The sequence below is a fragment of the Camelina sativa genome, chromosome 2 (genome assembly GCF_000633955.1).
Source record: "Camelina sativa cultivar DH55 chromosome 2, Cs, whole genome shotgun sequence".
Taxonomy (NCBI): domain Eukaryota; kingdom Viridiplantae; phylum Streptophyta; class Magnoliopsida; order Brassicales; family Brassicaceae; genus Camelina; species Camelina sativa.
The window spans coordinates 25,625,984-25,646,437 of record NC_025686.1 but is presented as its reverse complement, the minus strand read 5'-3'; the positions used below and the strand labels follow the sequence as shown (position 1 = coordinate 25,646,437).

At 36.9% G+C, this 20,454-nt stretch overlaps 6 protein-coding genes and 1 long non-coding RNA gene across 10 annotated transcripts; 4 read left to right on the top strand and 3 right to left on the bottom strand.

Moving 5' to 3' along the window:
• On the bottom strand, positions 690–2,992 carry LOC104738730. The gene is made up of 8 exons (XR_759827.2): positions 2,754–2,992; positions 2,520–2,589; positions 2,228–2,435; positions 2,027–2,122; positions 1,817–1,913; positions 1,608–1,682; positions 938–1,457; positions 690–842 (listed from the first exon to the last, which is right to left on the bottom strand). It is a non-coding gene; the product is annotated as an uncharacterized LOC104738730 (long non-coding RNA).
• Positions 3,423–7,226, top strand: LOC104738706 (putative uncharacterized protein DDB_G0270496). Of its 3 annotated transcripts, none has more exons than XM_010458912.2 (14): positions 3,423–3,589; positions 4,305–4,408; positions 4,495–4,778; positions 5,055–5,127; positions 5,262–5,336; positions 5,414–5,524; positions 5,629–5,674; positions 5,764–5,836; positions 5,985–6,087; positions 6,179–6,274; positions 6,356–6,388; positions 6,469–6,568; positions 6,749–6,833; positions 6,923–7,226. In XM_010458912.2, exons 2-14 carry the CDS (start codon positions 4,322–4,324, stop codon positions 7,047–7,049), a joined length of 1,293 nt encoding a protein of 430 aa, XP_010457214.1. In that variant the 5' UTR covers positions 3,423–3,589; positions 4,305–4,321; the 3' UTR covers positions 7,050–7,226. The 3 variants fall into 3 exon arrangements, with proteins under 3 accessions (XP_010457214.1, XP_010457201.1, XP_010457209.1); XM_010458899.2 differs by having other exon boundaries at positions 5,758–5,836; XM_010458907.2 differs by lacking the exon at positions 3,423–3,589 and adding an exon at positions 3,821–4,174 and having other exon boundaries at positions 5,758–5,836; positions 6,923–7,049.
• On the top strand, positions 7,658–9,257 carry LOC109124884 (cytochrome P450 89A2-like). Its single transcript, XM_019237756.1, has one exon. It carries the CDS (start codon positions 7,658–7,660, stop codon positions 9,188–9,190), a length of 1,533 nt encoding a protein of 510 aa, XP_019093301.1. The 3' UTR covers positions 9,191–9,257.
• LOC104738698 (probable cytochrome c oxidase subunit 5C-3) lies at positions 9,313–10,650 on the top strand. The gene is made up of 2 exons (XM_010458890.2): positions 9,313–9,412; positions 10,263–10,650. The coding sequence occupies exon 2, from the start codon at positions 10,292–10,294 to the stop codon at positions 10,484–10,486; it is 195 nt and encodes a 64-aa protein (XP_010457192.2). The 5' UTR covers positions 9,313–9,412; positions 10,263–10,291; the 3' UTR covers positions 10,487–10,650.
• Positions 10,800–13,741, top strand: LOC104738674. 2 transcript variants are annotated; one of them, XM_010458869.1, is made up of 4 exons: positions 10,800–11,107; positions 11,633–11,837; positions 11,939–12,446; positions 12,563–13,741. In XM_010458869.1, exons 2-4 carry the CDS (start codon positions 11,658–11,660, stop codon positions 13,552–13,554), a joined length of 1,680 nt encoding a protein of 559 aa, XP_010457171.1. In that variant the 5' UTR covers positions 10,800–11,107; positions 11,633–11,657; the 3' UTR covers positions 13,555–13,741. The 2 variants fall into 2 exon arrangements, with proteins under 2 accessions (XP_010457171.1, XP_010457162.1); XM_010458860.1 differs by having other exon boundaries at positions 11,554–11,837.
• Positions 13,685–16,071, bottom strand: LOC104738687 (flavin-containing monooxygenase FMO GS-OX-like 8). Its single transcript, XM_010458880.2, has 7 exons — positions 15,499–16,071; positions 15,332–15,402; positions 15,077–15,235; positions 14,908–14,990; positions 14,282–14,417; positions 14,011–14,184; positions 13,685–13,920 (listed from the first exon to the last, which is right to left on the bottom strand). The coding sequence occupies exons 1-7, from the start codon at positions 16,064–16,066 to the stop codon at positions 13,735–13,737; spliced, it is 1,377 nt and encodes a 458-aa protein (XP_010457182.1). The 5' UTR covers positions 16,067–16,071; the 3' UTR covers positions 13,685–13,734.
• On the bottom strand, positions 17,106–20,114 carry LOC104738660 (flavin-containing monooxygenase FMO GS-OX-like 8). The gene is made up of 7 exons (XM_010458848.2): positions 19,455–20,114; positions 19,275–19,345; positions 19,006–19,164; positions 18,656–18,738; positions 17,817–17,952; positions 17,565–17,738; positions 17,106–17,462 (listed from the first exon to the last, which is right to left on the bottom strand). The coding sequence occupies exons 1-7, from the start codon at positions 20,026–20,028 to the stop codon at positions 17,277–17,279; spliced, it is 1,383 nt and encodes a 460-aa protein (XP_010457150.1). The 5' UTR covers positions 20,029–20,114; the 3' UTR covers positions 17,106–17,276.

Genomic DNA, 20,454 nt, shown 5'->3' with positions numbered 1-20,454 from the left:
CACAGTTGTTTGGGGAAACTTTTAGTTTACGTTAGCACTTAAACACCAACCAATCGCTTTCTAATCCCCTCCTCTTGCTAAAAACCTCAAATTCAGATATCATTCGTATGACTTTGGGGAAAAAAATGTAGCTGCTATAAATTTGGAGGAAGCCATGGGGAAAGACATCAGATCTAAAAGACTGACTCCAATCGTGATGAGAAGCATAAAGCTTGATCTGGGCTCCAAGCGGCAGTCAGGTCGCCATTAAAACGACGCCTGCTGTTGACTCGGTAAAGATGGAGCCTTATATTCGTAAAACATACAAAAACATTCGAAAAAAAAAAACATAGATCTGTAAAAACGAAGTTTCAAACGGAGAGAGATGAATAATGATGCTGAGAGAGAGAGAGGGATGATAAATTTGAGATTTAATAGTGAGAGCCTGTGGGAGATTGCAAAACCCTAGCACTTTGTGTTGTGTATAACGGGCTTTATTGAGCCCAATAAGACACCAATTACTTGGGCCCAATATAGCAATTAAATAAGACTATGTTTCTTAGCTTTAGTCGTCAGGACCATAGTCTGTACTCTGTAGTGTTCAAAACTTCAAATTGTTTCATCAGGTGATCATCTTGTTTTGCTTTCTTAAATATTATTTTGTGGCTTACCAAACATATATGGTCCATAAACATTTTTAGGATGTATTTTCATAAAATTCAGGTGAGACATGAAGATTGAAAGGTTATGCTTAGGTGGTTTTCCCTCTGCACAACCTTTCCGTATAGAAATTCAAATCATATTCCGACTCCATTTCAAGGCTATCACAAGCCTCAGCTTCCCCTGACTGATAACAGATCTACCTGCGAATTTAGACATCAACACGTTACAATACATATATCACTGACTCTATACATGTTTTTGAATATTCAGTTTAAACTAGAGATTAGAAGCTAACCTTTATACTGTCCCTAATTAAGAAACAGCAAAGATCTGTGAGTTTTTCATTTCATCGAATTGGCTCAATCTCTGGAAAGAGTTTTAGGCTACAGGCCTTGAAGCCTCGCTATCTCTGATAACTCTGCTATAACCAAGCTTAATGGGTTGAGCCACTGAACTGTTCACAAGGTTAACAGAATCCATAACTTCGTTCGCGATAGCCACATCTAGCTTGCCTTTTTCCTTTTCTTCTTCTTCCTTTTTCGTTCATTCTTCTACTCCTGAAGTGTCAATATCAGTTGGCTCTAACACAGTTGCAACTATTGGTCCGGTAATAATGTGCAAAGGGGGAAACTCAAACGGGATGGCATCCAGGCCAAACCGTTCTTGGTACAAAATACGACACATGGGAACTGATTGGTATGAAAAGGACCACTTGTTACAGGGTAAGTACTTGTGGGGACTGTTTGAGTGTAAGGAGGTTCTTGGAGAGATGATCGTTTATAAATAAGAAGTGTGAGGTTCTTGGAGAGATGATCCTGCGTGATCAGATTGTGTGAGTTTGTTAGAAGCATGCGTGCTCTGTTACAGAGGATAAGAGAGTGAGAACTGTAAATCACAATCTCTAATCATATACTAAACGCAGGACGAAGACAGAGCATACAAAAAGACTCGAGAGAGAAACTTACTTGCCGAAGAGGAACATTGCGCTTGCAACAACCCTTTGGTTTCGTTATGGACAATACACGCGCATTACACCGTCACTGCAAACAAACAACAACAGTATGAGTATACAGACCTGGTTAACTGTAAAAAGTTTAGCAAGAGCCTAAAAGAGGAAAAAACAAAAGAGACAAAACAACAATATGTATTACGATGTACAAAGAAACAATATTACCTTTGTTCAATAGCATCTTCAAGCTTTCCTTTGTATAAAGCTGTTTTAGATGACTTCAGAAGTTGCGTTCCATCAGCAGAGATGAACATGCTGTTTGCTGCAGAGATTTAGAATAAAAAGTCTGATCAATAACAATGGCTGAGTAACATATTAGAAAGAATCGAGATCTTCATAGAACATGTTTCAAATATCCTTAATCTTGTCTATTACCTTGTGAACTGGGACCAGATAGACCACATCTGTTTTCCGTAACGATGCTGGAGAATTCATGTCAAAAAAGTCCCTTGGAATCAACTCAATACCCACCTGAAAAAGAAAAAAAAAATATTAAACCACAATCCAATCAATTTAGTAAATAGCAACAAGTTTATAACTCAGTCAAATCTTCTGGTTAGAACATCCATAAATTACCTTATGGCATAATCCACAGAGAACGGCAAACTTCTGTAGATCCTTGTAAGTGAAGGCAATAAGATCATAATCATATCATTTTTTCCAAGAATTCCTCCAACCACCGGAAGATCCTCTGATGTACATTCATAAATTACCTTATGGCATAATCCACAGAGAATGGCAAACTTCTGTAGATCATTCCTAGGACTCCTCTGAATTCTCCCTCCTGTTGTCACATGACTCAATCAAAGATTATCATTCATGATCCGAAAATACACTCAATCAAAGACAAAACAAAGGAAAGACTTACAGTTAAATAAAGCTACCAGATTTGCCATCGAGAGTGTCTTTGGTTCCTCCAAGCCGTGTGAGTGGGAGTCCTAGTTTACAAAACGAGACAGAGAAATGGCAACAAGGCATGGACAGAGAAATCAGTACAAGTATTTCGCTACACAATAGACGGAAAAAAAAAAAAACAAAGAAAAAAACGAGAGAGAAGCAGAGGAGAGAATTAGGGCACAGACGGAGGAATTAGATAGTTTACCAGTGAAGAATGAAGCAACGTCGTCGGAGAAAATAGAAGAAGACGTACGGGCGCTATATATATCTATTATATTTAGGGTTTTACTTCTCAAGCGTGCGTCGGAGATGTTGAAAATAGAAGATGCGCTACAACACCACAAACGAAAGAACATAAATAAATAAAAAAAAGAGAGAAAGAGAAGCAGAAGAGCAGAGATTAGGGCTCAAGAACAGAGTATGAATTATTTTAGTAGTGAAGAAGACAACAGAACTAAGCTATGCGACAACGAGAGAAGACGATTGCTCTACTCTTATATATAGAGACTTCTCAGCGAAGGAGTCCACCAAAATATGATTATAGAATAATTAAATATTTGTTTTATTGTTGATAATGTCAATATCTAATTGTTTGTACAACTAAAACAAAATCCGTATAATTCGTGATTATATAGAATTTTATAACACATTAATCATAATGAAGAAAATATACTTGTCGACAAAAAAAAAAGAAATGAAGAAAATAAACATGTATTTTTTGACAAACAAAATAAATAAATAATAAACATGTATTATAAAATAATAATTCGATTGATATTGTTAGATAAAAACATTGGACTCGACGTGGGCTCGAAGCCCATTAAAGATTAGTATTTCCCAGAAATACTGCGGATTCCTCTGTTTAGTCTTTACCTTCGTCTTCGTGGTTAAAGAGAAAACATCTAGGGTTTCAATTTCTTTTTTCATAGTTAGTTCAGTTGAGTTTTCTTCTTTCTTCTCAACCTCTCCCTCTGCTCATTTACAGCTTTAAGTCGAAGATATATTCTCCTCTTTGCGTCTCAGTTTCTACAGAGCTTTCAGGTTAGTTCCTCTGCTTTTATGATTCCTTTTTTAATTTTCAAAGTTGTCTGCTTTCTCTCTCGTATCTGCTCAAATTATATCCGTTTTTGTTTGTTTGCATCTGTATAATCGTTTCTCCTCCTGGGTCGATTCGAAAGTTTATTGCTTTTTAAATATTTGTTAGCTCTAGAATGATATATATGTTTGTGACATTGTGGTGGAGATGATGGAATGATAGAAGTAAAAGGTCTGAGCAGGTTATGAGTAAAGTGTGTGGCTTTTTGATGTTTAATTTAGTTTCGGAGGAGACAAATTTTTATAGGAGAGCGCCCTTGTCCATGCCTTGAGCTATGGCATATGTGGCTCCGCAAACTCTCCAACAATGAACCTGATTGGATTTCATCACTGCACCATGTGCTCTGTTTGTGTTCAATCTGATGGGTCGATTTTTAAAGGCTTGGGGTTGCTTTCTACTATTGATTGCCGACCTAGAGTTCCTCCCTATATACATTAGTTTCCTCCTGCTTCTTATCATCAATTAGTTGCCCTCATAAGTCCCTGCACTGATCAAAGACCTCCTTGACTGATCCACTTTTCTGAGACTCGGTTATTGTCTCTATCTTTGGGTCCTTCTTTGTTTATTTCATTTTCGTTTTTTTGCTTCATGAGCTATTTTTGTTTGCATCTGTATAACAGTTTCTCCTCCCTAAATTGATTTAGTTTTTCGTTATTGCAGCATTAAGAGTGTTTAAAATGGCTGGGGGATCAAAGAGGTCTAAAAGAGCAAGACTTAATAATGATAGTGAATCGGAAGACATAAGCGACGAAGAAAACGTTAAGGTATAACAGTTTGTTGCTTTCGTCTGGTTTATGTTATTTAGATGGCTGTGTAGGTGAATTTATTTGTTTGGGGGATTCTATGACAGGTCAAAAGCGTGAGTGAAGATTATGAATTATCTGATGAGATAGAGGATGATGAAGTAGATAGCGAGGAAGATAATGAGGGAGATAGTGAGGATGATGACGAAGGAGATAGCGAGGAAGATGATGACGAAGGAGATAACAAGGAAGACGAGGATGGAGAAAGCGAGGAATTTGAAGATGGAAATGATAAAGAAAGTGAGAGTGGTGATGAAGGTAGTGATGACAATAAAGATGCTGAGATGGAAGAGCTTGAGAAAGAGTACAAGGAGCTTCGTTCACAAGAACAGTAAGATTCCATTTGAACTATTATTTTCTCAAGACTGTCACAGTGAATTCTTCTATTTGTTTCTAGAAATGGTAGATAGTCTTATCAAAGAGTGTTGGCTACATTTAGAAGTAGGTTCAAATTCATTCAAGCAATTGGATTTATTTAACTGACTTTTTTGTTGAAGGTTTATGTCATATACTCTCTCTCTTAATCGTGGTGCACAGTTTAATATAAAAATGAGCTAATGAGAGCCAAAAAGAATGTTCTTTGTTTAATAACTTTTTCATGGTACAGGGATATATTGAGGAATCTGAAGCGTGATAAGGGTGAGGATGCTGTTAAAGGTCAAGCGGTGAAGAACCAGAAGGTATGGCATTTTTCTACAGTTTGTGAAGTAGTCTACTAGAAACCAAATGCATGCAATTGCAGATGTATATTTTAATCTAGAGCGAATTTATGTTTAAGACAATTCATTTTCATTTCTTTGTGCTCTATGTGAAGGCTCTTTGGGATAAAACTCTGGAGTTCAGATTCTTACTTCAGAAAGCATTTAATAGTTCAAACAGATTGCCACAGGTACGCTATTCTCTTCTCCTCTTCTATTTATGATTGTTTGTTTCATCATGCTTATGACAGAAGGTAATCCTCTTCAGGAGCCTGTGAGATCGTCATATTGTTCGGAAGATGAGAATGTCTCGGCAGCATATACAGATCTAGTTGCTTCATCTAAGAAGACATTAGATTCTCTCTTGGAGTTGCAAGAGGTATGTATGCGTAGTCTTGATTCAGTAACTGTTTACTGTCACTTAGTGTTTTGTCTCTCTGCTACCTTTGGTTACTCTTTTTATTCAAATAATTATTTTTGCAGGCTTTGCTTGAGAAGAACCCCTCGGTTGATCTACAACAAGTGAATAGTATGCCTTATTTTACAGAAAACATAATTATTATCAGTATAAGAAAGGGTCGATTATAACATCGCTGTTTTCTATCTGGTCAGGAACAGCTAGTGCAGAATCCAGTAAATCAGATGCAGAAGATAGCGATGAATGGCAACAAATAGCTGACTTACAGAAAAGGTATTCAAGCCAAACTGTACAACTTAAAAGTTCTTCTGTCCAAGCAAAGATTTCGATTTAGTAAAAACTTGATTGACTTCATTCGGAAATCAGTCTCGTTATGATTTATATTTTCATTGCTAACACAAATTTGGTCTTTGCTATGTAGAATGTCTGTATTCCGAAACAAAGCTGTGGACAAATGGCAGAGAAGAACACAAGTCACAAGCGGTGCAGCTGCTATTAAAGGAAAGCTCCACGCCTTTAACCAGGTAGACAACAAGCCTCATAAACGTTTTTGCTCTTATAGATCTGCGGATCAATCAGGAATCTAACTTGACTATTTTTTCTATAAAAAAACAGAATGTTAGTGAACAGGTTGCTTCATACATGAGGGATCCAAGTAGAATGATCAAACAAATGCAACAGTCAAGATCGACTGTTGCTGTTTTTGGAACTGTAAGTTTTTTCTTTAATAAGAAAAGCATCCTAGATCAGCTTCTCTTCAGTAAGTTATAATCTTGAAATTTCCATCCACAGGTCCCTGGGGAATCCATGGAACCAAATCAAGAGGTAGAGTGATAATTTTCTCTAACCAAGTCAATTATCTTTATTAGGCCAATTATCTAACATGTTTACTCTTTCTTGTGCAGGAAAGACAACTTGAAGGAGACCCTGAACTTATAGAAGATGCTGAATTCTATCAGCAGTTACTGAAGGAGTTCATTGAGACCATCGATCCAGCTTCCTCGGGTATACATCTTGGAATCATTAGATTGTTATATCCAACAACTGGAGTCTTTGCTCGTGTTGAAACTTGATTTGTAGTTTGGTTTCTCGTAAAGGCTTTGCTTGTGTTGAAACCTGATTTGTAGTTGTGGTTTCCCGTAAAGGCTTTGGTATATACTGAAATCTCTATTTTGCCTTTGGCAGAAGCGGCGTACTACGCGATGAAGAAGTTTCAGACGAAGAAAAGGAAAGTTGTGGATCGTCGTGCCTCTAAGAGCAGAAAGATCAGGTATAAAATACAACACACTTAGTTTTCAAGCCTGTTTTCATTCCCAAATTCTCTCTTTTGAATCATTTTTGTGTAAAAAAACGAAACAGGTACAATGTTCATGAGAAGATTGTCAACTTCATGGCACCACGACCAGCAAAGATACCTCCAAACACTGCGGATTTGCTGAAGAATCTGTTTGGTCTAAAGACCAGAAACGGTCTCTCTGAAGCATAAACTATTTGCAAACAAACCGCAATTTTGAAACGTTAGAAAATATGACTTTATTTTTGTGTGGTGTTAGTTGTGTTGTATTACTAGCGACATCGTTTCGTATTGTAAGCCAGATTTGAAAAAGCATCTTGAGTTAATCTACATATTTCTCAAGTGGATTTATTTTTTTGAATTTTTGCAGATTTATCTACTTTGTACGAATTGAAACCTTGTTTTCTTTTCACTGGTTGGTAACAATAACATCATAATTCAACTTATCTTAATAAATAAAAGGGAAAATAAACTCGATGATGTCACAAAAATTAATGTTTGTACTGTGTAGTAGTTGTTTGGAGTAAAGCTAAACGTAGTAAAGAGATCGTATAGCTTTCTCCACGAGCTAGACGTAGTGCCCAAGAACCATACAAATCGGATATTTATCTTCAATTATCCAACTTATTTCTAAATTGATTTTTCTGTCTTCCAATAAGATCCCCAAGTAATTTTTAAAAATAAATAAATAACAATATATACTTGACCATCACGATAACAAATTGTTACCTGAAATTTTTGCTATATATAGGATTTCAACAAGAAGAACCCTAAAAGCATTAAAAAAAAAAAACAAGAAAATGGCGACATGGTTTCTCATAATCTTCGTCTCTCTCACACTCTGCTTCCTTCTCCATCTCTTCCTCCGTCGCACCACCACCAACTCTCTTCCTCTACCTCCTAACCCTAACTTGTTCCCAATCCTTGGTCCCTTCCAGTGGCTCCGTAAAGGCTTAGGTGGTTTAAACTCCTATCTCCGTTCCATCCACCACCGTCTCGGTCCCATCATCTCCCTCCGCATCTTCTCCGTCCCAGCAATCTTCGTCTCTGATCGTTCCTTAACTCACAAGGCACTCGTTTTACACGGCGCTGTCTTCTCCGATCGTCCACCGGCGCTTCCAACCGGAAAGATCATTACTAGCAACCAACACACCATCAGCTCAGGTACATACGGAGCCACGTGGAGACTTCTCCGTCGTAACCTAACCTCTGAGATTCTTAACCCATCTCGCGTCAAACCTTATTCCAACGCTCGTCGCTCTGTTCTTGGAAACCTCTGCGACCGGATTCGTAGTCACGGCGAAGAAGAGAAACCTATCGTCGTCGTTGATCATCTCCGTTACGCAATGTTCTCGCTTCTTGTTCTCATGTGTTTCGGTGATAAGCTTGAGGAAGAACAGATCAAACGAGTCGAGTTCGTTCAAAGAAGAGAGCTCCTCACGTTTTCAAGATTCAACATCCTCAACGTCTTCCCTAGTTTCACCAAACTGTTTCTGAGGAAGAGATGGGAAGAGTTTCATCAGATCAGGAGAGAACACAAGGACGTGTTGCTTCCTCTGATTCGTTCCAGGAGAAAGATGATTGATCGTTCTAAAGATTACGTACAGTCGTATGTAGATACTCTGCTTGAGCTTGAGCTTCCTGAAGAGAAGAGGAAACTAAACGAAGACGAGATCGTTAGCTTATGCTCTGAGTTTCTCAACGCGGGGACTGATACAACAGCGACGACGCTTCAATGGATCATGGCGAATCTTGTGAAAAATCAAGAAATACAAGAGAAGTTGTACAAAGAGATCAAAGGCGTACTCGGAGAAGGAGAAGAAGAGAAGGAGATTGAGGAAGAAGAGATGAAGAAGATGCCGTATCTCAAAGCTGTGGTGTTAGAAGGACTCCGATTACATCCACCAGGACATTTACTGTTACCACACAGAGTAAGTGAAGACACTGAACTGGGAGGTTACAAAGTGCCAAAGAATGGTACGATTAACTTCAATGTAGCGATGATAGGGAGAGATCCAATGGAGTGGGATGAACCAATGGAGTTTAAACCGGAGAGATTCATCGCAGAAGATGTGGATGTTACAGGAAGCAGAGGGATAAAGATGATGCCTTTTGGAACTGGGAGGAGGATTTGTCCAGGGATTGGATTGGCAATGTTGCATTTGGAGTATGTTGTGGTGAATATGGTGAAGGAGTTTGAGTGGAAACAAGTTGAAGGTGATGAAGTTGACTTGTCTGAGAAAATGGAGTTCACTGTTGTCATGAAGTATCCTCTTAAGGCTCGTGCTTTGCCTAGAGTGAAGAAGTCACTTCGTCCTGAGCTCATGGCTTAGCCTTAGAGACAGAGTAGTTTGTGTTTTTTTTTTTTTTTGTTCAGTTTTTCAATCTGTTGTTGGTCGAAACGGTGTCGGTTTTAATAAAGGCTGAAAAAGCCATCTGTAATAACGTTGTCGTTTAATGGCTCTCGTTTCTTAAAACCCTAGAGAAATGTGTGAGACCAATAAAGCTCAACCAGTTTGTTCTAAATTTCCGATTTGCTAAACTCATCTGAACAGGTTTTTCTCTGATTCTTCCTACTGGAATATTTCAATTAGTCAATTTCATAGAACCATTCCTTTAGATTCCTGTGTGTATCTTTGCGTGTTTTGTTCATAGTGTCTCTGTTTTTTATTGTTTTCATCTGTATCAATGGTTTCTCCTGAAAAAAGCGAATTTTATCAAATGGGTTGAATCCTTTCTTCTCCGTTGTTGTCTTACATTCCGAAAGTTTCTTGCTTTAAAGCTTCTGTTAGCTCTAGAATGGTGTTCTTTATATGACATTGTGGTGGAGATGATGAATGTTAAAGTAAAAGGTCTGAGCAGGTTCCGAGTAAAGTGTGTGGCTTTTTGGTGTTTAATTTAGTTTCACGGAGACAAGTTTTTTAAAACCTAAAACGGAGAGGGCCCTTGTCCATGCCTTGAGCTATGGTATCTGTGGCTCCGCAAACTCTCCAACAATGAACCAGATTCAACACGTGCTGTGTGTGAAATCTGATGGGTCGATTTTTAAAGGCGTGGGGTTGCTTTCTACTATTGATTGCCGATCTAGAATTCTCCCTATATATTGTCTCCTTGTGCTTCTTTATCATCAGTTAGTTGCCCTTTATAAGTCTTGCATTGATCAAAGATCTCTTTGACTGATCCACATGGTAATAATATCTAATAGGTCTCTGTCTTGCTTTGTTGATGTTTTAAGCTTTTTTGATTCTAGGCATAGTTTTTGGTTGATGTTTATGATTCCCTCATCCTTGTATTTGTGAGACTATAGAAGAAGTATTGCAGTTATAGCATTTCCCAATTTCAAAAAAAAATTGATTCTTTGTGTGTATATTCATCATGACCTGTTGCAATGTCTGATTGGTTTAGAGAGCAGAGGAGAGAGAGGAAAGAAATAGATGGCAGGGCACAAGATCGCACACGCAACCTTGAAAGGTCCAAGTGTTGTGAAGGAGTTAGTAATCGGTCTCGCACTGGGGCTAGCGGCTGGTGGGCTATGGAAGATGCATCACTGGAACGAGCAGAGGAAAACAAGAGCCTTCTATGATTTGCTTGAGAGAGGAGAGATTGGTGTTGTTGTAACAGAGGAGTAGTTACTAGTAGAGAGAGATTTGATGATGACGATTACCTCAAATTCTTTCTAGTGTTTTTGCTATTAAAAAGCCTGCAATGTAACATACCATTTATTGATTTGATAACATTATTTGTCAACACCTATTTATTTATCAAAATAAGATCCCAAATATCTATGAGTTTAGCCACTATCTAAAACAAATTAGCCCCATTCTATCTTAATTAGTGTTAATCTTTTGTTTGAGCAAAAATTAGTGTTAATCTAAAATTGGTTTAGTAATCTTTCCAGAAGAAACGTGTTTTTTTCTCTCTTTCTTTTGTGAAGAAGAAGAAGTAAATCTAAAAAGACAAAAGAGAGAGAGAGACACAGAAAGGGACGAATCAGAAAGACGGAGAAAGTACAGACTACAGAGTAAAGACGGCGAAGTCTCAACTCCCATTTGCTTCGCTTCCTCTTCAAGCTTTCTGTTCTCTCTCTCTCTCTCTCTACTCTCTCTGTGAGACACCTTCCAAAATAACAGATCTCGAGTACGCCATTTTTTCTGGTCTGTTTCCCAAGCTTCTTGAGCAGAGAAGGTGATCGCATCTCAGAAAAATCCTTGGATGCTTCATTCTTCGTAAAAGATCTTCACTTTTTAAAGGTAAGATTCAACAATGTTCGAATCTTTTCTCTTTCGTTTCGATTTCATCCTTTTCGGATCATGTTTCCGAGTTTCTTCCCTCGACGAGTTGAGAAGATGGCTGTTTCATCTTTCCTTTTTCCCCCTTTCAACGAATCATTGCTGAAATTTCAGTTTTTTTTTTCTTGTTTCTAATGTTCGTAATAGTACTCCTCTTGAATCCTGATGTATCAGTTTGATGTTTCTGTGTACATTACGTTTACAATGTTGTTTGTTGCTACTCAGTTCTGTTCTGTTCTTAAAGGAGGTCCTTTTTTTTTTTTTTTGGAACTGACCATTTTTTTTTGTTTATAATAAGATTCTTTACATAGATCTTAAAGGGGCTGTCTTCATACAGTATATTCAACTTTCATAGATTTATTCATCAGTTGATTCACTGTTTTAAGATAGTTTTTTTTTTTTTGAAGGTTGTGTTGTTAACAGATGCCAAATCAAAACTGGGAATGGTTTTTCTTGATGCAATCCTCCTCTTTCTTGATACCGCAGGGTTTATGTTTTTTTCCGGTGTTGAATGAATCTTCCTAGAGTGCAAATGGAAAAGCAAGAGGACAGTTTGTGGAGTTTGTGTCCTGTTCAGGATATTGATACGGTTTTTGCCAATAGACTACTCTACTGTGATTTTTATTTCAGACACTACAAGGAAACACTGAAACATACCATGCTTGGCCAAGAATCTATCTTTGAAAATCAGGTTAGCTTTCTGTGAATATCACTCTGATATGAGTGTTTTGCAATAGATGTTTTTATTTCAGTGTTTCTAGTCTCTCTTATTATAATACTTTGTCATTTCAGATCCACGAGCTTCATCGTCTGTATCAAAGGCAGAAGGATCTGATGATGAAAATGGAGGAAAACAACAACTGTTACACGCAACCTCAACATCTATTCCCTAATGCTGGGGGAAGAAGTATACACTGGATGGGTTCTATCATCTCCACATCCAAAACTAGCGTTTGGCCACCAGAAGACGCATCTGCCAAGATTGATGAAGCTGGAATTTCTGGAGAGGAGATTGATATATGGGAAGAAGAAGGTTCAAAGAGTGTAGAAGTTCCTAGCTTTCCTAAAGATGATCAATCCCCAAGAAACATGCCTCTTGATTCGGTTGTCCAGCCGGAAAGTGTGCAGCATTTAACCGGTTTGTCAAGGTTCAAATGTAGACTTGACTTGAATGAACCTGCCAAGATCGGGGAACATTCAGATTATGAGCTTAATCAGTTACTAACTCCAGACCAAACAAGGAGTGAAAGAGCAGAACCAGAAGTGCAAGAGCCGCTGATATCTACAAAGTGTCAAGCTGGTGAGATATGTTTACTATATAGTGGTACTTGATCATTATTTTTTGTAACATTGTCTTTGATGTAATGAAAGCTATGAATGTCTTTTTGTATTTGATCAGAAAATTATTTTGTGCAGAGAATGGAATCGACTTGAATATGTCTCCCCGTTCATCTGAAGAAGAAGCAACTAAAATCAGGACGATCAAATCAGAGCAACCTCAAGAGTGTGTTTCAGCTTCATTGCACGAATCAGAGCCATCACATTCACGAGCGATAGTTCTAGCGCTCCCATCTTCAAAAACCATTTCACTCTTCCACCAACGTGACTCACGGCCTAGGCCTAGGAAGAAAGCTAAACGTGGAGCAAAATCCAAAAGTGTTGAAAAGTTTCCTCGCAGCAAATCCAGGAAACGCTCAAATCTTGACTCAAACTTTGGTATCAATGAAGATGACAACCATTCAATGGAGAAAGGAAGTTCAAGGTCTCTGCCTGAGGTTAAGAGAAGAAGTTGTCGTAAACCACACGTAGAATCAGACAAGGTTATGAGAAGGATTTCAAGAACCAAATCAAAGACCAGAGGGAGCTTTCTTGTTACAGAGGAAGAGGAACAAGAGTTATCAGTAGCAGCAGCAGAGGCTTTAGTTGATATTTCATCATCAGATTTAGCTAAAATGTCCAGCATCAAAACCTCCTCTAATTGTATCACTCCTCTGCATTGGTTTGCTAAAATCGCATCTTCGGTTGTTGAAGACACAAAGAGTGAAGTTGGACTATCGGTGACCGGAGTCCACGCTGATTGCCAAATAGACTATTTTGAGACAATGACATTGCAGCTAACAGAGATGAAGCCAGAGGAGCAAAGAACAAAAATTTCAGTCTCTAACATTGTTCATCCTAAACACAAGAGGACCCTGCGCAGTCGAGGAAAGCGACAACAGTACTACGATTTTCTTCAGAGCCTAAGCACTTTTACAGGAAACAAAGCTTCTGAAACGAATGATGCTCACTCGAGTTTGATGGAAAATATGGTAATCGATTGGGGAACCATAAGAAAACGAAGAAGAGGCATCAGAAGTCCTGCTGCTTTTACTAGAACCTCAATACCTTTTTTGCTTTCAGGTTCTTGAGGTATTAAAAAGTCTAGTTACAGAGATCATACCACACCACATAGGAGAGATATACTAAATCAGTGAAACTTTTTTTGGTTTAGCTGTTACAAAGTTCATCAAAAAAGCAGATGAATTTAAAAGAAAGTTGAGATTTTTATTGCTTTATTATTTCATTGCACAAAAGAAAAGGTAAGATTTTTAAGGAGGAGAGAGTTGTGAAAAATAAGGGTCTTGAAGAGTTTCTTGAAGAAGATCATCATCGTCCCAAGAATCACGAAAAGTTTCCAGATTTTCTATGGAATTCAATATAGCATTTAGACACAACGTCTTTCTCCATTCCTCTAGATGTGGGAATCCAACGTAATCCGCGTATGTATCGTTATACTGCAAACATCAAGAAGAAAATAAACAGAGTCCTATATATATATCATATGAGATGAAAAAAGATGGAACTTTAAAGGAGAAACTTTGTACTTTGAATTCGGCGAGGTCGTGAGTGTTGCGTTTAGGGATTCCGGCGGCTTCTTTGGAGCGGTAGAATTCGGAGATTGATTGCATCATTTGGTCCGAAGAAGGAAGAGATGTTTTGCCTGACAAAAGCCTTGCGATCCAAATCGCTTGTGATTCGAAGAATGGGAACCCTATCAACTGCAAAATATTAAACCTTTTTTCAATGAGTGTTGTGTTTGAGTTAACGTAAGATATGATAATAATAATGATTAGTACGTATTGACCAAAATTATACCTTCCGAGGGATGCCGACAAAGGAGAGAGAAGGGGACAAATAGGGAGAGAAAGTATGTTCGAAGAGTGGACCAACTCTATTATCATCAACTTCTACTCTTCCTTTGCTCTCAAGAAACGGAAACTTGTAATCATACCTACACGTATTTTGTGCCCACATTTCTTTAGTCTCTCTTTTTTTTTGTTAGTAAAACATAAAATTTCCAGACTGTAACAATAACAAGAAATGTTTATATCTATGTGAATTTATTCATCTAGAGTCTGTTCCACAATTCTGACAAATTTTTTCTCTTTTTAGTAATTATTCACATGTATCTATAAAAAATTCAAAATTCTAAGGAATAGAAGTGGAACGACTATGTCGACCGACCTCAAGAAGTAGGGGATATAAAAATGATCTTATCGCTGAGAGTATTTTGACAAGATTTGTAGTCCACTCAAGTTCAACATTTGAGTCAAGCATTCTTAACTATAGTATATTAAAGGGCTAACTAATTATAGACTGGTGTTTTTCACCTCTTTAAAAGAAGTTCGAGTCACTTGACATATAAGGAGATGACCACTTGACCAAATTGGCTAAAGTAAGGTATTAATCATCTATACTATTGAAAATAATCATTAACTTACCCGGTACAGTATAAAATGGTGTCGGCTATAATACAAGACCCATCTTCGAAGATGACCCGTCCATCTTCCTCTAAAGATTCAATCTTACAACCATTTGAAAACAATCAAATTAAATATATTTTCTATGATATACTAGTATACATGTGATGACGTGGCAATGAGAGTGTACCTGAAGATGAAGATGGAAATTTTGATGTTTTGAAATGACTTTAGCCAATCCAGGAGGAATGTCAAGTGATTTGGCACTTAGATGAACTTCCTTTGCCACTTTCACTAGCTCTATTGATATGTCTTGTCCACTTATTGAACATCCAACGACCACCACAACCTACCATATCATTATCATGCATGCATGCTATATCATACATCATGAATTCGTGAAGTTTAAAATAAACTAATTGCTACAAATTATATAATTAATCACCTCATCACGAAAAGGATCAGGCACTCTATAGATATGGCTATGAAGTTGCTTCCTCTTCCACAAATCCATTCCTATAAAAACAAAGATCATGAGAAACAATACCGTTTATAATTGCTTATATTTTATAGGATAAGACTCCAAATAGCTTGTATGTAAACCAATATTACCTTTGATGGAAGGCAATCTAGGAAAAGAGTAATGGCCAGATGCAACAACAACAGCATCAAACACTTCTTCCATAACTTCACCACTCTTCTCTACACTCTTCACCATCCATCTCTTCATACGATCATCATCAGTATCATCATTCACCATCCCCACAAAATCAACCCTAACATTAAACCTAATCATCTCTTTTAACCCAAACACTTGACAAAAATCCTTAAGATACAACCAAAGCTCCTCATGCCCCGGGAATCTCCTCGCGTCTCTTCCTTCCTTTGCGTTGAACGGGAAATCAGAGAAGCCCATTACCTCTCTCGGGGATGCCAACCTCAAGGATGAGTAGACACTGCTATGTACTTTTAGGGTTTTGGTTTTCCCCAGTGGTTCTTCTTCTTCCACGTTTGGTTGGTATAGCCACTGACCTCCGACGTCGTCGTTTTGCTCCATCACAACCACTTCATGTCCTTCTTTCTTTAGCTCCCGCGCAGACACTAACCCTGATGGTCCTGCTCCTATCACACATACCCTCTTTGATTGACTCTTAACTGGTTCTGTTATCACTAACACCATTTTTGTTGGTGAATGGTGATGAGATGATTTTGATTTGGTTCTGGTACGGTCTCATCTGTCACGGGTCATGCTTTATATAGGGCTTTTTTCGTTTTTTGGGGTCAACTTTTTTGTTTGCTTTTTTTAGTAATTAACTGTAAATATTGCATTCAAAATAAAGGTTAAAACCTAAAAGATACGTACGTGGAACATACCTATAAGGAATAGAGAATGTTGTGTATTATTGAGATTGATAGAGTACAACATATATACAGAGATGAGACTTGGAGACTACGTCTATGACATAAATACAATATATACATTTGACATATATGTGGATATTCTCGATTCCTCTACAATACCCTACATCAACGCAAAGGGCAAATCTTTGAAAAGAATCTAATTACAGTAGTACTTTGTGAAGTGAATGAATCTAAATAATAATAATTTAAAGAAAAAGACGATACGTGGTTGACCAAAAACACGTGGCAAGTGGTACAATCAAAAATAATGTAACAAAGGTAATTTTTTTTAGTACTTTGTCAACAGACAAAAATTGGTTGGTTGTTCATAAAATGTCATTTCCAAGCTAAATGTATTTGGTTTTTATTTATAAGAAAGCGTTTCTATTAGTTATTTAACTTATTTTCTTACATCATTATTGATTAATCATAGATTTTTCTTTACAATTGTTCAAATCTATAGATAACTTTTTTACTATGATCACATGATGAAAACTGTATTCATTTTTGCTGGATCAAAATGCGTGAATATCGAAATTCAATAGTCTTTGTCTAAATTCCTTTTAAGGAATCAGAATAGTTGAATGAATTTATTAAAAAAAGTTGAATGCATTTTCATTTCATAAATTGATTTGATACATATAGCTAGGACCCAAATTGATCAATCATAATCTCTGACTGACCAATGTCAAGAAAAGCAAAAAATCTCTTGGCTGACCAACCTAACGTCAATAGTAGATACAACAACTTCAATATATATATATATATATATTTTTTTGTAGGTCCAATTGAGTGTGTGTGTGTTTTTAACATGGGAATAGTGCAAAAACACAAATTAAAGATCAATACAACGAGTTTTGCCGAAGCCTACAGGCACTTTTACTGTTTTACATCAGCAAAAACATCACACCACATAAGAATACTATTCTTATTCACACACACACAAAAAAAAAGGGTTAAAAGCTTGTTTCGAACAGATTATAAAACTTTTAAGGAGTATAGAATTGAGAAAAATAAGGGTCTTGAAGAGTTTCTTGAAGGAAATCATCGTCTTCCCAAGAATCACGATAAGTCTCCAGATTCTCTATGGAATTCAATATAGCTGATTTGCATAGCTTCCTTCGCCATTCTTCCAAGTGCGGAAATCCAATGTAATCCGCATACTTATCGCTATACTGTTAAAATAATTCAAACAACACATAAACATAAAACTAGTATGGACGAATAAAATCGATCTTTGAGAAAATTAAAGAAAAGAACAACTATAAAGTTTGTACATTAAAATCGGCGAGGTCGTGAGTGTAGCGTTTAGGGATTCCGGCGGCTTCTTTGGAGCGGTAGAATTCGGAGATTGATTGCATCATCTCATCGCAGGAAGGAAGAGATGTTTTGCCGGACAACAGCTTTGTGATCCACTTCGCTTGTGATTCGAAGAATGGGAACCCTATCAACTGCAAAATATTATAAACCTTTGTTCAATTAGCTAGTGATAATAATAATGATTAGTAACGTATAAACCAAAATGATACCTTCCGAGGGATGCCGACAAAGGAGAGAGAAGGGGACAAGGAAGGAGAGAACGTATGTTCGAAGAGTGGACCAACTCTATTATCATCAACTTCTACTCTTCCTTCGCTCTCAAGAAATGGAAACTTGTAATCATACCTACACGTATTTTGGCAAAAATAAAATTTCCCAAATCTTACAATGACAAGAAATGTTTATATATACAAATCGTTTAATTTTTCATATTCCATTTTTGTATATAAATAAAATTCCAAGAGCTAAAAGCCTAAAACTGGAAGGAATATGTCGGCTGTATAGTAGATATGAAAATGAACTTGTCCGAATGAACATTTAGTATCAAAATGAATTTAATATTATTTACATGTCCTGTCCTACACGTATTCAGGGACCATGGTCTATGAGTTCTATACCTTCGAAAAATAAAATAAAAATATAATAATTTTGGCACTAATCATAAATTTTATTCTTTGTCAACTAGCCTGACCACGTTTTTCACGAACTGTTACCCATTTCAAGGTCATATGAGGACATGACCCCTTTGGCCAAATCAACTCTAATCAATACTCAATAATTAGTCTCGGAATATTGACAAAAGATTCTTTATAGGTTCATGCAAAAGCCGGCATTTACTTATCAAATTAGTATCAGATGGAATTTATCAAAAATATTTGTATGGCTTTTTTAGATAACCACATTTTAGGTGTATCATCAGTACAAGGAACGTATAGAACCATTTTATATAAAATTAGTCCATGACTCTTTCTGTCTTCAATAAATTTTTTTTTTTTTTCTGATATAAATTCACTTACCAAACAAAACTTTATAAAAAATATCAACTTACCCGGTACAGTACAAAATGGTGTCGGCTACAATACAAGACCCATCTTCGAAAATGACCTGTCCATCTTCCTCTAGAGATTTAATCTACGAAAATTTGAAACAAATTAAGCAATCAAATTAAACAATTAAAATAAGTACTATATATATATACTAAATTAGTATATAATTTCAATATACGTGAACATCACGGTATGTATATGATAGTGCCGGAGAGTCATATAATCTAGTGCTAAGTCGTATGTTAGACTTCCTGAACATCACGGTTCGACCCTGTTGTTATTGTGAGTGTATAGTGGTCTCTAAAATAGGATTCATGGTAAAAAATGTAAATATTTGATGATGAGAGTGTACTTGAGGACGAAGATAGAGATTTTGATGTTTTGAAATGACTTTAGACAAGCCAGGAGGAATGTCAAGTGTTTTGGCACTTAGATGAACTTCCTTTGCTACTTCCACGAGCTCAATTGATATGTCTTGTCCACTTACTGAGCACCCAACTACCACCACGACCTACCATCATCAGCATCAATTCATCATCACCATGCATGCAAGATGCATCATAGCGCATGCATCATCTCATTCCAATTAGTAAATCAAGCTCTTTATAATTACTTTATTACCTCACCACGAAAAGGATCAGGTACCCTGTAAACATGGCCATGAAGTTGCTTCCTCTTCCACAAATCCATTCCTATAAACATCAAAACCAAGGCTAGTAACAAGAATAATTTTCCAATATGAAAACTAGCTAATTTGATTTTGATTATGAAAGATACGGTACATCAAACATATTCATATACCTTTGATGGAAGGCAATCTAGGATAACAGTAATGGCCAGATGCAACAACAACAGCATCAAACACTTCTTCCAGAACCTCACCACTCTTCTTCTCTACACTCTTTACCATCCATTTCTTCATACGATCATCGTTAATATCATCTTCATTCACCATCCCCACAAACTCAACCCTAACATTAAACCTAATCATCTCTCTTAACCCAAACACTTGACAAAAATCCTTGAGATACAAGCAAAGTTCCTCATGTCCCGGGAATCTCCTCGTGTCTCTTCCTTTCTTTGCGTTGAACGGAAAATCAGAGAAACCCATTATCTCTCTCGGTGTAGCCAACCTCAAGGATGAGTAAACGCTGCTATGTACTTTTGAGGTTTTGTTTTTTCCTAATGGATCTTCTTCTTCCACGTTTGGTTGGTATAGCCATTGACCTCCTACGTCGTGGTTTTGCTCCATCACCACCACTTTATGTCCTTCTTTCTTAAGTTCTCTCGCCGACACTAACCCTGATGGTCCTGCTCCTATCACACATACCGTCTTTGATTGACTCTTAAATGGCTCTGATGTCGCTAACACCATTTTTGGTGGTGGTCGGAGATAAAATGCTTTCGATTTGATTATTAGGTTGATTTGTTTCTCGTGGTTTCTTGGCTCATGGTGGCTAATACACTAATGGACTCTTCTTTATATAGGTGATTTTTTTTTGTTGGTCAATTTATATAAGTTATTTATTTTGACTATATTATTGCATTGAAAAGTAAGGTAACAAAACTGTACCTGGTGACAATTTTTTAATATATTCAATTTTCTATGTGGATGATCACTTTATGAAAAGCTTGTATTTTATTATTTTGTTATTTAGTGATTCACATAAAGGTAGAAATAGTATTTATCAATGCAAATTAATGGGGAAAAAAATCATCATATTGCTTTGTGCAGTAAACGAATACTAATAATTTTTAGATTGGACGAGGTAGACAAGAAACACGAGGAAAATTGTATAAT

Bases quoted from the DNA above. Each gene is read 5' to 3' on its own strand.
- LOC104738706 (XM_010458899.2), top strand. From the start codon at position 4,322: ATGGCTGGGGGATCAAAGAGGTCTAAAAGAGCAAGACTTAATAATGAT. The intron at 5,337-5,413 runs GTACGCTATTCT...AATCCTCTTCAG, and splicing joins GTTCAAACAGATTGCCACAG to GAGCCTGTGAGATCGTCATA. The intron at 6,088-6,178 runs GTAGACAACAAG...ATAAAAAAACAG, and splicing joins AGCTCCACGCCTTTAACCAG to AATGTTAGTGAACAGGTTGC.
- LOC109124884 (XM_019237756.1), top strand. From the start codon at position 7,658: ATGGCGACATGGTTTCTCATAATCTTCGTCTCTCTCACACTCTGCTTC.
- LOC104738698 (XM_010458890.2), top strand. From the start codon at position 10,292: ATGGCAGGGCACAAGATCGCACACGCAACCTTGAAAGGTCCAAGTGTT.
- LOC104738674 (XM_010458869.1), top strand. From the start codon at position 11,658: ATGAATCTTCCTAGAGTGCAAATGGAAAAGCAAGAGGACAGTTTGTGG. The intron at 11,838-11,938 runs GTTAGCTTTCTG...TTGTCATTTCAG, and splicing joins AATCTATCTTTGAAAATCAG to ATCCACGAGCTTCATCGTCT. The intron at 12,447-12,562 runs GTGAGATATGTT...TATTTTGTGCAG, and splicing joins ATCTACAAAGTGTCAAGCTG to AGAATGGAATCGACTTGAAT.
- LOC104738687 (XM_010458880.2), bottom strand. From the start codon at position 16,066: ATGGTGTTAGTGATAACAGAACCAGTTAAGAGTCAATCAAAGAGGGTA. The intron at 15,236-15,331 runs GTGATTAATTAT...ATGATATGGTAG, and splicing joins CTGATCCTTTTCGTGATGAG to GTTGTGGTGGTCGTTGGATG. The intron at 14,185-14,281 runs GTATAATTTTGG...AATATTTTGCAG, and splicing joins TTGTCGGCATCCCTCGGAAG to TTGATAGGGTTCCCATTCTT.
- LOC104738660 (XM_010458848.2), bottom strand. From the start codon at position 20,028: ATGGTGTTAGCGACATCAGAGCCATTTAAGAGTCAATCAAAGACGGTA. The intron at 18,739-19,005 runs GTACACTCTCAT...AAATTTTCGTAG, and splicing joins ATCTCTATCTTCGTCCTCAA to ATTAAATCTCTAGAGGAAGA. The intron at 17,463-17,564 runs GTACAAACTTTA...TTATTTTAACAG, and splicing joins ACGACCTCGCCGATTTTAAT to TATAGCGATAAGTATGCGGA.